General features: G+C 50.0%; 5 protein-coding genes across 5 annotated transcripts; 3 read left to right on the top strand and 2 right to left on the bottom strand.

Moving 5' to 3' along the window:
* Nucleotides 1-1474: 1474 nt before the first annotated feature.
* On the top strand, nucleotides 1475-5496 carry BDQ94DRAFT_156884 (uncharacterized protein; the record flags this gene model as incomplete). Its single annotated transcript, XM_026768673.1, has 5 exons — nucleotides 1475-2315; nucleotides 2374-2405; nucleotides 2463-3190; nucleotides 3244-4021; nucleotides 4090-5496. The coding sequence occupies 5 exons, from the start codon at nucleotides 1475-1477 to the stop codon at nucleotides 5494-5496; spliced, it is 3786 nt and encodes a 1261-aa protein (XP_026631240.1).
* A 397-nt stretch (nucleotides 5497-5893) lies between these two features.
* On the bottom strand, nucleotides 5894-7758 carry BDQ94DRAFT_181527 (putative isoamyl alcohol oxidase; the record flags this gene model as incomplete). The annotated part of the gene is made up of 2 exons (XM_026773902.1): nucleotides 5894-7223; nucleotides 7292-7758. The coding sequence occupies 2 exons, from the start codon at nucleotides 7756-7758 to the stop codon at nucleotides 5894-5896; spliced, it is 1797 nt and encodes a 598-aa protein (XP_026631239.1).
* Nucleotides 7759-8355: 597 nt separating this feature from the next.
* Nucleotides 8356-9823, top strand: BDQ94DRAFT_135879 (uncharacterized protein). The gene has a single exon (XM_026764769.1). The coding sequence runs from the start codon at nucleotides 8372-8374 to the stop codon at nucleotides 9587-9589; it is 1218 nt and encodes a 405-aa protein (XP_026631238.1). The 5' UTR covers nucleotides 8356-8371; the 3' UTR covers nucleotides 9590-9823.
* A 62-nt stretch (nucleotides 9824-9885) lies between these two features.
* Nucleotides 9886-12521, bottom strand: BDQ94DRAFT_135878 (SGNH/GDSL hydrolase family protein). Its single transcript, XM_026764768.1, has 11 exons — nucleotides 11846-12521; nucleotides 11772-11778; nucleotides 11681-11717; nucleotides 11572-11624; nucleotides 11409-11524; nucleotides 11342-11360; nucleotides 11206-11295; nucleotides 11066-11159; nucleotides 10962-11021; nucleotides 10678-10914; nucleotides 9886-10612 (listed from the first exon to the last, which is right to left on the bottom strand). The coding sequence occupies exons 1-11, from the start codon at nucleotides 12042-12044 to the stop codon at nucleotides 10286-10288; spliced, it is 1239 nt and encodes a 412-aa protein (XP_026631237.1). The 5' UTR covers nucleotides 12045-12521; the 3' UTR covers nucleotides 9886-10285.
* Nucleotides 12522-13410: 889 nt separating this feature from the next.
* BDQ94DRAFT_135877 (amidohydrolase family protein) lies at nucleotides 13411-15128 on the top strand. Its single transcript, XM_026764767.1, has one exon. It carries the CDS (start codon nucleotides 13602-13604, stop codon nucleotides 15042-15044), a length of 1443 nt encoding a protein of 480 aa, XP_026631236.1. The 5' UTR covers nucleotides 13411-13601; the 3' UTR covers nucleotides 15045-15128.
* Nucleotides 15129-15132: the final 4 nt, after the last annotated feature.

Raw genomic sequence — 15132 nt, 5'->3', positions numbered from 1 at the left:
CATGTACTGTGTAATATGCTGAGCTGAAAATAAGGGGTTGATGTGGCTTCTACAGTAATAGCGCCCTCATTTGGGTCCGGGTTGGGATCACTTCCGGTCCCATGCCTCGTCCTATAGATGCGAGTCCCATTAATTTTAGAGCATAAAGAGTACTCTGGATACTTGGTGTCGCACCTGGTCTTCTTCCTTTGATATTCAGTACACGCACGACGCCCCGGCGGGCGTCCGGAAACAGTTAAGGAAGGCGAGAATTCCTGACCTTGGAGCACCCCAAACCTGGTTTCGTTGTTAGTCATTGGAATTTTGGAAAAGGCTCACATGCAAAGTATGTGGAAAAGGGGGATCTGACAAAAGAGAGGAGGAGACGTAGGATACCCAGCTACTACCGTTCAAGCCGCAGTTCTGCTAGTGGAGGAAACCTTATTGAGAAAATGTGGGGAAAGCAGACGACGGGACCAACTAGATAATCCCCACTCAGTATACTTGACTTCCTTCTACACAATCTTACGTATTCTCATAATCTTATGTATTCTGTACCTAAAGTTCCATCTGCTTGCGGGGTAAGTAGTAGAACTGTACATCAACCTTTATTGGCATTCAAGTTTTTATTGATAGTATATACTTAGACTAGGACCAAAGCAGACAATATGCCAAAGCTAAGATGTCCACTATATTCTAGTCTCGTACTTCGAGAAGACTTCTTGCGATACCTGGGCAAACTCACGCATAATGGTGCTTTCATGGGCCTGTGAGCGCGGAGTAATTTTGCCCGTCTGGGGAGCAGAACGGGGCTGTTTCAGTGAGCACAGTTGCAAACCATCTTATCCATCTAGAAAATTGCCAAGGATTGGGTTGATAATTGGTATTGGAGGAGGCATCCCGTTTGTAGGTTTCCATGCACTTAGTACCACCAAGTCAGCATGAGATGGATATCCCAATATACTCCCTGCAGCATCACTGGCGGCGGCTGGATATAATTTGAAGAAGTGGCATTCATTTCCAATGATGCCAAAGTAAACCTGTGGGAGCCTTGTTAGTCGTGTGCGGCTGAGCTGCGCCACCCTACCCCACCGCAACAAGAAGCGGTCGCTTTCCCCTTATCTTACTCCAGGTCTCGCCGTCCATACCATTTTCCTAATGGAAAATTCGCTACTCGTCACTATACGGTATATCCTGTTTATCTATTTTTGTGCATCGAAACGTGGCGATGTCAACCTGAATACCGCATGAGCTCCCCGGGTCCAGGTCAGAACACGCTTCAAGGCACGAGTGGTCCCTTGTCTCGGCGAACTCACAGAGAGACCCCAATATGTCGTCGAGGCAGGATGGCTTTAGTGGTGACAACAAACTTGCTACCAACAAGGCACTGACCTCCAGTGTCGACGACAATCCTCGTGCAACAAAACTAGAGCACAACAGTTACACAGTGGGGTGGATATGTGCGCTGCCAAAGGAGCAGACGGCTGCGACAGCAATGCTAGATAAAATTCATCCACATCTGCCAAAGCCACCAAGCGACCCTAATACTTACACCCTGGGCTGCATTGGGAGGCACAACATCGTCATTGCCTGCTTACCGAAAGGCCAGTACGGCACGAACTCAGCATCGGCGGTTGCAACTCGGATGGTAAGCACCTTTCCATCCATTAAGGTTGGCCTTCTGGTTGGTATCGGCGGCGGCATTCCACCAAAAGTCAGACTCGGGGACGTCGTGGTCGGCACGCCCGTTGATCAGTGTTCAGGGGTGGTCCAGTGGGATCTGGGCAAGGCAGAAGCAGAGGGTGGCTTCAGAAGAACCGGCGTACTGAATAACCCCCCGACGGCACTGCTGACGGCATTGACGAAGCTAGAAACGATGCATGAGATGAGCGGACCCAAAATATATCAGTATTTGGATGACATGGGGCAGAGATGGCCCAAATTGATGCCAAAGTATACCAGATGTGATTCTCTGGTGGATCCTTTGTTCGATTCCGACAATTGCGCCAGAGAAAGCCAACACGGAGAAGGACATGTGCACTACGGTTTAATAGCTTCCGGTAACCAGGTTATCAAGGACGCCCATTTCCGTGATAGTCTAAACAAGAGCCTCGGCGGGAATGTGTTGTGTGTTGAAATGGAAGCAGCTGGGTTGATGAACAACTTTCCATGTGTTGTGATCCGGGGCATTTGCGATTATGCGGACTCACAAAAGACTAAAGCTTGGCAAGAGTACGCTGCAGCTGTTGCAGCGGCGTATGCAAAGGAGCTTCTTGAGTATGTCCAGTCAAGTGATGTTGATGGGGAGCGCCCAGTGAAAGACATGCTTGACGACGGTTAGTTATCCCACGACCACTTGTCACGTTCAAAGCTGTTTTCTAATAGGCCCCATAGTCTTGGAGTCTGTATCGAGAACAGAGACCAACGTTGAGACAATGAAGTCGAAATTCGATAGAAAAGAAGAGCTCGAAGTCCTTGAATAGCTTACACCGATCGACTACGGTCCTCAACACAGCGACTTCTTGAAGAGACGACAGTCAGGAACTGCGCAGTGGTTCTTAGACTCTACAATATACCAGACATGGATAAGCTCAAACAAGCAGACGTTATTCTGTCCCGGTATTCCCGGCGCAGGAAAAACAATCCTGACGGCAGCAGTCATTGATGACATTACTGCCCGATATCTAAATGACAAATCCGTTGGAATTGCGTATGTCTACTGTGACTTCCGCCGGCAAAACGAGCAAAGCGCGGAAGACTTAATAACAAGTCTCCTAAAGCAATTAAGCCAATGCCGGCCTTCCCTCCCAGACATTGTGCGCAGCCTCTATGACCGTCATAGACATAGACGGACCCGACCAGAATTCGACGAAATTTCAACGACACTCCGATCCGTGGGTGCTATGTACTCGAGAGTCTTTATTATTATCGATGCGCTCGATGAATGTCAGACATCTAATGACTGTCGAACGAGGTTAATCACGGAGACTCTGAATTTCCAGGCAACGTGCGGTGGAAATATCCTTGCCACTTCAAGATTCATTCCGCAGATCACTGAGAAATTCAAGAAATGCATGACACTGGAAATCCGCGCACATGATCAAGATGTTCAGAAATATTTAAGGAGTAGGATATTGCAATGTGAATCGAGGCTGTTGGCCTCACACTGTGAGGAAATTCAAACTGAAATCACGAAAGCTGTCAATGGAATGTCAGTAACTTCCCCTATTTGAGTACGACTGAACAATCTAACATTTTAGCTAGGTTTCTGCTAGCACAGCTTCACTTCGACGCAGTGAAATCAAAAAAAACCACCAAAAGAGTAAGAGAAGCTCTGAAAAGCCTTTCAAAGGGGTCTGAAGCATACAATGATGCATACGAAGATGTGATGCAGCGAATTGAAGGGCAGGACATAGATTCCCGGAAGCTTGCATACGATGCTCTATCGTGGATCAACTGTGTAATGAGGCCGCTGAATACATTAGAGCTTCGACATGCACTTGCCGTGGAAGCGGAGACAGAATTCGACAGAGACAACATTCCGTTCCTGGATGATATCATCTCTGTCTGTGCAGGATTGGTCACAGTTGACGAAGAAAGTGATGTCATTCGTTTGGTACATTATACAGCACAAGAGTTCTTCCAACGAACGTGGACCAGGTGGTTCTCAAACGCACATCACGGCATTGCGACAGCTTGTGTAACATACCTCTCTTTTGATCCCTTCAAGACAGGCCCTTGTTCCACAGACATGGATTTTGAAGCGCGATTAGACGCTTACCCCCTTTTCTCCTATGCAGCGAGAAACTGGGGTCATCATGTTCGGGCACAAGAAATGGAAATAAGCTTGATAGTGGCCCTGCTTGAAGATACACCCAGGCTAAATGCCTGTGTGCAAGGCCTTTTCGCTCGCAAAGAGTTTTCAACTCACTGGAATTATAGCCAACAGGTTCCCAAGTTGTTCACAGGACTACATCTTGCATCATACTTTGGGCTAGAGAATGTGGTGCTGTACATGATTCAGCAGGGGAAACAGTCTGAAGTTATCGACTCATTTGGTCGTGCCCATTGACATGGGCAGCCTTTAATGGGCACGTGGGAGTAGTTCAGCACCTGCTGGGGAGAAGTATCAATTCAGATTCAGCAGATAATGATGGTCGAACTCCACTAGCGTGGGCAGCATGCAATGACCATGAGCGAGTGGTCAAACTTCTGGTGGAGAAAGGTCTTGGCCTAGGCTCGAGAGATACCTTCGGCCGTACTCCACTATCATTAGCCGCGTCGAATGGTTGTGTGGGAGTGGTGAAGCTCCTAGTGGAGATTGGTTCAGATCTAAATTCTAGAGACGCAGATGATCGAACTCCTCTATCATGGGCCGCATATAAAGGTCATACAACAATTGTGCAATTGTTGCTGGAAGGTGGTGTTGATCCAGACTCCAAGGATGTGGATGGTCGAACCCCTATTTCGTGGGCGGCCTACAACGGCTGCGAGGCAGTGGTACAGATCCTGCTAGTACACTGTGCTGATCCAGACTCCAAAGACGAGACTGGACGGACTCCTTTATCGTGGGCGGCAGAGAATGGCCACGAGAGAGTGGTCAAGCTCCTATTGAAGAAAGGCGTTGAAGTAACCTCAATCGATCAAACAGGTCGAACCCCACTCGACTGGGCATCCTACTACGGTCACAAGACAGTAGTCGAACTCCTTTTGAGCAAAATTCCTCATAGGCACCCACACGCCCTTAGTGCTACCGGTAGAGCTGCTGTGAAGCAGGGTGATTGTGAGAACAACGAACCTCGAAACTCAGGTTCCTATGCCCACACCCCAAGCGCCACATGTTCAGATGGCCATGAAGTTCGAGGTCAAGACCAGCAGAAGCAACCACTTAGGGAGCCTAGCTTGGAGAGTACCGGGATTTTTACAACAAATGGTGACAGTCAAAGACGACCACTGTCGCCGGAAATCGCCTCGCCTCATACTGTGCCTTCCCTCCACTCTAAGTGGTATTGCCGGCTGTGTCCTGAGAAAGATCGCTTGTATACAGAGAGAGAGCTCCGACAACATATAAGATATACTCACGCCGTTCAGTATCATTTTTATTGCACTGACCCTCATTGCCCTGATGCTATTGCACGCAACCCGATTGCCAGTAGATTTGACTACGTTCGGCATCATTATACCACGAAACATGGAAGGTGGGCAAGCAAACAGGAAATATACCAATCCCGACAAGAAGAGCCTCATCCTCGTTTCTGTCTAATTTGCGATACATCCGTTCGCTCGTGGCGGGAGTTCTACGATTGTGTCACTCGCCACTGTCAGGGTCCGCGCTCTTCGACTGTCAGCGATGAACAGAGTGCCGCTGGCTCACCAAAGACAGAGAGCATCAAGGATGAGCCTGGCCGGTCACTCACTGCTCCGAAATTGTCACATGACGAACATGCACTGCAAGATCTTCAAATGCAGCTGATGCTGCTCGAACAGCAAAAGAGACGTCTATCAAAAGAGATTTGACATTTGATGTACGCCAGTGACTGAATGACTGAAGAGATTAATGAATGAAGCCCTCAATTGCAATACACAATACAGAATAAAGTAGAATACATATTAAATATAGACTATGAAAAGAACATAATATCTTAGCGAAGTGATTCATCGGGCGTTGTGAACCTCGCGCCAATGACTCCCGACTCGGCGGATGTCTGATGCATGGCGTTGAAAAGCCATCTTATGTACCAGAAGCACCTCGCAATAATTACATTTAAGTGGGTCTTCATATAAATGATGAGCATCAAGATGCTGCGTCACACACCCAGTGTCATAGAACATCTTACAAGGAGTCTCATCGGGCAGATTCTGGAAACAAGGACCCATACGTAAATCCACACCCCCCTCATAAAATATCTCCCATCTACACCCTACAGAGCAGCCCACTCCTCAGATCAAACTCCCACAAATCACTCCCCACCCCAGCATACACCCAAAGACTCCCATTCGGATCATACCTCCTCTTAACCTCCGCTAACTTCTCATACCCATCCCCATAGAAGTCCCTCTTCCAGGTACTACTAAACGGATTGCCCTCGTTCATGTACGCGCCCATATTGGGCGCCCAATCCCTCCACACCGGCTCCAGCACACTCTCATACCACTCCGCCGCATCAGCCAACGACGCAGCAGGATCATCTGTAGCGTTCACGGAGCCGCCATACGCCATGACATGTGCGTATGCGCTGCGCCACGATGGAAGCACGCTTCCGCGGCGTTGTTCAGGCACGTTAGCGGTGCCGCGGCCGCCCTGGAGGCCGAAGATGAGGAGGGTGCCATCTCCGGATTGGGAGGCGGAGATTTGCTGCAGGTAGTGGATGAGGTCCGGCTGTGGGAGGGACGAGAGCTCGTAATTGCCGAGGAGGCGGCTTGTGAAGAGGCTGGATGCGCCGGCGGATTGGCTGGCGAGGAAGTTGGGTTTGATGTAGGACCAGTAAGAGTACGAGGTTGGTGGTGTGAGTGTGGTGTTTATTTGGGTAGTGTGAGTAGTGATTTGGGTGGATAGGTTGTGGAGAGTGGCGTTCATGGCTTGGACGGTTGAGTTGTAGGCGATTAGGCTGATGATCACTGCTGGGCCGGGGAGGACTTCGTCGAGGCCTGTGTATGTGCTTGCTGATTCGCCGGTCGCGGCCATGATGGTTCCTGTGATGCCGGAGTCCATGAGGTCGGGGACCTGGGCTGCTGTTTTGGCGAAGGCTGTCCAGGAGGCTAGTTCCGAGGCATTGGATTTGCTGGATGCGTAGAAGGTTAGGCCGCCGGTTACGACGTTGTCTGGGATGGGATGCGTTTGGAGGATGAACTCGGTCACCACACCGAATTGGCCTCCTCCAGCGCCTCGGACCGCCCAGAAGAGGTCTTGGTTTTGGGCGTCGTTCGCGGTGAGGATGTGGCCTTCGGGTGTGACGACTGTGACTTGGTAGACGTTGTCGGAGGCGAGGCCGTAGTGGCTGGATAGGAGGCCGTGGCCGCCGTTTTGGATCAGGTCTCCTAGGCCTACTGTGGCGTCTTCGCCGCCTACTACTGTTCGGTTAAATTGGGTTACAGCTGTAGTATATACTGTGCCCCAATTGTTACCACCGCCGCAGATCAGCACGTCTGCGGTTTTGTTGGTGCCGGGGAGATGCCAGGTTGGGTTGTGGTGGATGCGTTTGAAGTTGTGCGTCCAAATTGAGAGCGAGTATGCGCCGGTTGATCTTGAGCAGAGGATATGTTAGATTGGTTTGGTATCGTTGAGGTAATAAAGAAATGGTAAGATACATACCGACCGTTAAGATCGTGGCCTGTAGACTTCACGACGACGCGGATGTTCCTCTGCGATGCCCATGACATGGCCGTTGCGACTTGCTCTTCGGTAGTGGCATTGACGATGTATTGGGGCATTCCGCCTATACTGCATCCCTTGTCTTTGGTGTACCCAGAGACACCTGGGGGTACGCAAGAATTGTTGTTGTAGATGGAGTAGTCGTTGCTTTCAGGCCATGCGGCATGGTAGGCTGCGTAGGACCAGTGATCCTTCACCGAGGAGCAGTTGTATGGCGAATTCAGTGGATTTCCTGCATAACAAGAAGAGGCAGCAGGAGCAGTTCGAATGAGGGACCCGTCAATAGATTGGTTCAGAGCCGACCACTCCTCGGTTAAAGGCCAAGCTGCATCACCAGGGGCGGTTTTGCAGTTGGCCGCAGCCAATGCTGGGAGGGCGATGAGTGACAGGAGCTTTGGGAGCATCATTGTCACGATAGTAAGGGCTTTGTTGATTCATTCTGGATTATCCGGACGAATGCAGGATCTTAAATATTATTTGATAGAACGCAATTACGAATGAATTTCCAGGCAACTGTGATGCTTGACGACGGTACCTTGGTCATGGATATCCTTTATGGAAAATTGAAAACGAATACGCTGCGATCTGCAGTTGGTGGAGACAATCCCCGGCACATCCAGGGACACTCAATTGAACCCCACAACTTTTGCTATTTTAAACGATTTCTTACCCATCACTGTACTGTCCATGATATAAGTTAAGATATAGTAAAATCTCGTACTCTGGTTCTCTCTCTAGTTCCCATTTAAAGCCTCTTTTCGCCGAGTAAGTGACGATGTGAAAACTTTGATAAATGGAAAAATCTGAACGGGCGCACGTCAACTCTTACGTCGGGTCGACCCTCTTCAGGAATAGAAACCTGAAATGAATCGAAACAGTCTTTTCTAATGTATACGGATACGTGCCGTTCATTGCCGGGTTGTGAGGAATAGCGAGCGCCCCGCGGTTTCACGCCTCCACGCGTGCCCCCGCCGATCCCCCTTGCAACGCAACATCTCTGAACACCAACAGGCATCAATCATGTCCATATCGTCCACGAGTCGTGCATTCCTCTGCCATCCTCGGCTATTGAGACCAGTCTCCCTCCCACGGATACTCTCATTGAACACACCACAATGTCGCAGACTCACCCAAACGCTCCGACTGGGCGACTACACCCCAATTTACTATCCGCGTCCCATCTCTTACGCATTTGACCCAGCCACACCAGCAAACCAGTCTGGTTCAACACTCCAAGCATTCTCATTTCTACACTCGTCAAACCTTACGCAAACTTCCGAGTACCAACATTCTATACCCCTAAACCCACAAGACCTAAAAGTTCCCTGGCCAACCTCACTCCCATGCGCTCTCCAATCCAAATACTGGCGCGAAGCAGAGGACGCGGCAAGAGATCTCTTAAAAACCCTCTTTCCATCCAATAACAACCCGAAAGGAGACAAATACCTCACCGCCGTGACAGAAGCAGTGGTATCCTATGCAATCAACCTCATCCCACTCTGCGATCTAGCCAGAATCAAAGTTCTGTCCAGAACCTTCGTTCTAACCTTCTTGCACGACGACGCAGTGGATGCGGGGAACGTCAGCGATAACGATGTCTTGATACCTATCGAAAGGAATAGCCCAACACCTCACAAAGCATTCGACATCCTCTCAGAGGAGATCCTCGCTGCAGACCCCATAAATGGGGCTATTCTGGTCGAAGATATCCTATCATGGGGCTCTACGTCCCGGAATCACCAGCAGGGTCCAACACGTTTCAATTCGCTGGATGAGTATATCGCCCACGGATTAGAGGATTTCGGAGCGACGCTTATTCTCCGTTGCGTGGAGTTCTCTATCACTACTCCTTGTTCATCTTCCTCGCCGACAGATCTTCGAAGCGTCAGCTACTTGAAGTCCCTCTGCGCGAAGCATTTGCTCCTTTCAAACGACTTGTACTCCTACGCCAAGGAAGTAGCCAGCGGAGATGCAGGTCTCAATGCAGTCCGAGTCGTGCAGGATCTCATGGGCGTTTCTGACTCCTCAGCGAAGATGATGATCCGATTTATGCTGCGGGATTTAGAGAGACAGATGGATGAGGAGTATACTCGGCTGCTCACGAGTAGCAGTACGAATGTGAACGAGGTGCAACTGAAACACGTGCGAGCAATGATCATCGCTGTAGCAGGAAACATGTTCTTCTCGGCGACATGTGATCGGTATGCGAGGGCCGTGGAGGGGTCGAGACTGCTATAATCATATATATGCATATATTTCTACCTAACCGTGATATTAAACTGTAAATAGGCACTATACTTTACAACTATCAATGACGATTCCATCTCATACAGGTACGACTCCGTAGTGCATGTAGCATCTCTCCCACTGGCAACCTCAACCAACCAACCAATCACACCCCCCAGCCTCCCGCCAAGCCCATTCTTCGGTTGTAACCTATACTAACTGAAATCGGTTTAGTCTACCCACAAGCGGTTAGATATAAACTCTCACCCCCCCCTCCCTTCCTTTCTTCCCTTTGATGTATCGTCGCTGCTTGTCGCACCGTTCGTCGTCTGCTATAATGTATGCAGGCGCGCAACTCTCGACAACCTCAAATTTACGACAACATTAACAATTACCAAACTCTGGGGTTATCATCTTCTTGCTTAATGTATGCACGAAGTGATTTCTCCATGCAAGCAAAAAGTGGTATTAAACCCCAGCCACGACAAGTCCCTCTGAGGCCCTAATCATCCTTGAGCGAGTGTCGTCTGCTGTATGCCTCTTAATACCGAAAACAAGCGGACATGCGATTCACTCATGTTGTTGCAAACCCAGAGCGAGGAGGATTCTTCTTGCTGTGTCTCAGCATGTAGTCGCTATCCCACATTCTAGTAATATTGATCTGTCTATTGTATATCATTATGTATATGATGGATGCAGACGCGTAGTTCAGTAGCTGCCGGTGAAGGATCGCCGATAACTATCCTCGTTGTTCCAGTACAGCGTGTCGTGCTGGACTTCGGGTCCTGTGGCTCCAAATTCCCATCCGAGTTTGAGCTTGGTCCATTGCATCAAGTGGCTGGCGACTTTGATGTGGCCGACGTCGGTCGGGTGCTCTTGAGGGTCGATGTCGTTGTGCTGGAGGACGCCCTTGGTGTCGAAGTAATACACGAATCCGTCGTCCTGGAAATGCTCGGCCACGCGCTGGATCTCAGAGACGTAGAAGGGGGATTGGACGTAGGTGTCGCCTGAGCGGGTGAAGTTGCCCCAAAGGGACTGAATAAGGTCTCAGCAATTGTCTCTCGCTCGGCTTGGGGGGGGAGGAGGAAGGGGGTACATACCATGATAACTATCTGCGCGTCTGGCCATGTTTCATGCACGCTGGTCACGAGCTCGACGTAGCTGTCATAGAAGGTCGAGCCGGGAATGTCATTTACGGCTCGGTGGTCGTTGGTACCCAGGTCAATGATGACGAGATCTGCCGCTCGATGGGCACTGAAATCCCACTTCTCGGGTTGGTTTCCGTAGGTGGCATTCGCACGCACACCTGCATCGGAGGCGTAGAACCATTGGTGTGTCTGAGCAAGTTAGATGCTTGCGTCTGCGCGATCTAGGGAAAACTGACCATCCCGCGCGCCTTGTCCGCGTAGCATTGTTCATCCGTCAAGCAGATACCGGGGTATGCCTGTCATGGTTAGATGGCGAATGCAAAGTACAACAGAAACATACGGTGATCGAGTATTCGACGTCGCCTAACCCGGCGGCGTAGTTGTATGCCCATGAGGAAAGTCCTTCGTAAGTACCATATTGTCCCGATGCGAAGCTAAAGTTGTTAGTTGTGGGACTGGTGAGGAGAGAAAGGAACGTACGAATCACCGATGATTTCCACAGTCTTGTTGTATTGAGGGACCGTGACAAGCTGCGAATCCGAAGCGACCGAGACACCAGCCAATTGAACTGTGCGAAAGGTCAGTAGACACCTCGATGATGGATCGATGAACTTATCCATAGCCCCAGTTTGTGACTAGATAACTGTCAGTATGAGTTTCAATTGATAAAGAACTGCACTTGCCTCTCATTTCAAATGTGTTGTTCTTGGACAAATCCAACCCCGGGGTCCACGACCCAGCAAATTGATATGTTGAGTTCGCAGTCACATTGGAAAATTGCCAGTCCAGACCATCGATTCTATAAAGTCAGAAAGGGGAGCTGGTATACCTGCTTGAAAGCCTTACCGATAAGCCAAAAGGACGCCTTCACTCGTCTGTGGGCCGAAGCTTACAGCAAGCTATGCCATGTCAGTTGACGGCGTCCCAGTATCTCATATGACCAGCGCTATCATACCTGCTCGCCCGTAAACCCAAGTTTGATACCCGGAAGTCTGTACCTGTTAGTGCGACGTCATCACATCCAGAGGAAACCGATTGAGACATACGACCACCCTTGAGAATCAGACAGTTAGCACCACACACAAGACCCAAATGATGTAATCAGCACGGGATGGCTCACAAGAAACATATTTACTATCCCATCTTCCCTTGTACGCGATCTCCGACGCATCCGGCTGATATGTTCGCCAAGAGCCATCATCCAACGAAATAGCCTTAGCCTGACCAGGGTATGGGTCTTCTCGGACCTGACCATTCTGCAGAATGGTAGCTGAGGCCTGAAGAGCCCATGATAGCACGTAGATTGGAGAGAGTCGCATCTTTCGATTGGACCGTTCAGGTTGTGTGACACGCGAGTCTGTCGGGAAGAGGGGCCTGCTCCGTCTTAAGTACGCGGTGGGAAATGACAATTCCTTGCGTGGGATTTGCTTCTGCTATTTAGCATAGTGCGCTCCCTCAGAACAATAAACTTACGAGGAGAGCAATGATCGGCTTCGGATCCACCGTTCCTTGTCGATCAGGAGAGTGAGATCGATCGATCCGTTCGTGGCGCCAAAACCTTGCCACAGATTTGTTCGTGCAATGCTAGTTAGCTTGGATGATTCTGTGAGTTAAATTATAAGGTTTTATGCAGGTTGACCTGGTAGTTGGAAGCTGTGAACACGTTTAAGACTCCATGACCGCATTCCCATCCGCGTGGTTCGCATGATGGCTGAGACAAATAAAGTTGGAGGCCGGAGGCGGAAGGCAGGCTGAAGAGACACCCCCAAAACAATGGAACAGCGGGAATCATTTCCAGGGGCCAAACAAACAGCGGATGATCTTTTCATTTTTCTTGTGATGTCCGACCCGACGGAATTGTGGGTAATATCACTGAAAATGCACCTCAATCGCATACTAAGCGACGACAGTCCCTCGCCACTGTTCAAGTGAGCCATAGGAGAAAATTGTCAGAAGGGAAACATTCGAAATTTTACTCGATGCTTGTGCGAGGAAAAGCTCAATCTCATTCCGAGACCTGCCATTCCTGGAAGGTCAGGCACATTCAGTGACCTTTCCAGCTCCTCTGGAAAAAGCTCACTGTCACAGTTCGATGCAGCATCGATGCTCGAGAACAATTGAGCGGTAACAGCTATTTCCACTATTGAGGAAGGACATTCCTATTGTATACAATTGGTATGTATAGCCGCATCACAAGCGACACCGATCCTACTAGTACCATGGTCAGTGTTTGTTATAATGATTCTGTATGTGTGTTGGCTTACGTGACGTACACCGCTTCATCATGCGCAGATAATGCGATGGCTAGAAGTGCCTAGATGGTTGGTGGGCGTCAGAGCATCCGATACATTTAGCTCCGACAGACAGGATATTACCCAAGCAAGGTAGCTTGTTATAGAAGAAACCCCGAATGAAGCACGCGGTAGAAAGGCCTAGCAGTTGAGCAGATCGAACGCCTGCTTGTTCACGACTGTTTTCAGGCCATTGCAAGCCTCATCAGCCGATTCGACTCGTCACCACATAGGGAGAATCATGAGTCAGCTACTCAGCACCACAGGCGCTTAATGGCAACCGAGCGCTAATCACACTCAGCTCTGCATAGCGAAGAGAATAGGGATTAAACCTTACGCCGTCTCAGGCGGGATAATGTGGCTTAGGCCTCGACACCCGAGTTGGTCTAGCTTACCGGCTAAAATCTCACATACTATCAACTGATAACGATAGCAAAGGCAGGATTGTGATGGCCCCGACGGACTCCGGGATATGACAAACACCTGCTGACAGGCCATTTGTCCCAACCCCTCTGGGGTTGATATTTGGCAGCTTCCCCAGTTTTTCTGCTCCTATTGACGAAGGCCCTTGTTACATTCATCATCATGGTCCGCCGAATTGCTTCAGCTACACCTATGGTGCAATCGCCCATGTCGCCAATGGTCACAACATACTGCGTCCGTCCTAATCCTGTTTCAATGAATCTTCAAAGAAGACCTCTCGTGATCGCATCACCAGACGAGGCCAAGGTCACTATAATATATGCCGGACTATTAATCCCTGGCGACGGAGAACCTCTGCGCAATGCTGCCCTAGTCATCAGCGATAAGATCATCGCGTTCGTTGGATCCGAAGCCGACATCCCTAAGAAATACCTCCGGTCCACGCAGTCTACTCATCGTGTCCCCGTGCTCATGCCTGGCTTGTGGGATTGCCACATGCATTTTGGCGGGGATGACGATTATTACAACGATTATACATCTGGTCTGGCCACTCATCCAGCATCATCAGGTGCTCGACTAGCCCGTGGTTGCTGGGAAGCATTGCAGAATGGGTATACATCCTACCGCGACCTAGCTGGATACGGGTGCGAGGTCGCAAAGGCGATCAATGACGGCACGATCGTTGGTCCAAACGTGTACTCGTCTGGTGCTGCACTCAGTCAGACAGCTGGACACGGCGATATCTTTGCTCTTCCGGCAGGCGAAGTACTGGGGAGTTATGGCGTAATGAACCCACGCCCTGGGTACTGGGGCGCAGGGCCGCTATGTATCGCCGATGGCGTAGAGGAGGTCCGACGAGCAGTGAGGTTGCAGATCCGTCGCGGTGCAAAGGTTATCAAAGTGATGGCCTCTGGGGGTGTCATGTCGCGAGACGATAATCCCAACTTTGCACAGTTCTCTCCAGAAGAACTGAAGGTGATAGTGGAAGAGGCCGCTCGACAGAACCGGATCGTTTCTGCACATGTGCATGGCAAGGCGGGGATTATGGCTGCTATCAAAGCAGGCTGCAAGAGTTTGGAGCATGTGTCTTATGCTGACGAGGAGGTCTGGGAGCTCATGAAAGAGAAGGGAATTTTGTATGTGGCCACGCGCTCGGTTATTGAAATCTTTCTGGCTAGTAATGGAGAGGGATTGGTGAAAGAGTCGTGGGCCAAGTTGCAGGCCCTTGCCGATTCGCATTTGAAAGCCTATCAGGGAGCTATTAAGGCGGGTGTTACCATTGCGTTGGGAACGGATACCGCCCCCGGTGGTCCTACCGCACTTGAGTTGCAGTTTGCCGTCGAGAGAGGAGGTATGACGCCGTTGGAGGCCATCAAAGCCGCAACTGCGAACGCTCCCCTGTCGGTTGGTCCACAAGCACCCTTGACGGGTCAGCTTCGCGAGGGGTATGAGGCAGATGTGATTGCGTTGGAGGAGAATCCATTGGAGGACATCAAAGTCTTCCAAGAGCCGAAGGCGGTTACCCACGTCTGGAAGGGAGGGAAATTGTTCAAAGGCCCAGGTATTGGTCCGTGGGGAGAAGATGCACGTAATCCTTTTCTGTAGTTCAAAATATGATTCAATAGCTATTTCCCGTTTTCAGATTCTGGAGTACAAACTTACCAGCCAATAAGGAGCAATATACCTGGGGTTT

Source organism: Aspergillus welwitschiae (genome assembly GCF_003344945.1).
Source record: "Aspergillus welwitschiae strain CBS 139.54b unplaced genomic scaffold BDQ94scaffold_3, whole genome shotgun sequence".
Taxonomy (NCBI): Eukaryota; Fungi; Ascomycota; class Eurotiomycetes; order Eurotiales; family Aspergillaceae; genus Aspergillus; species Aspergillus welwitschiae.
The sequence above is the reverse complement of the archived record's forward strand: the minus strand, read 5'-3'. Positions and strand labels throughout refer to the sequence as shown.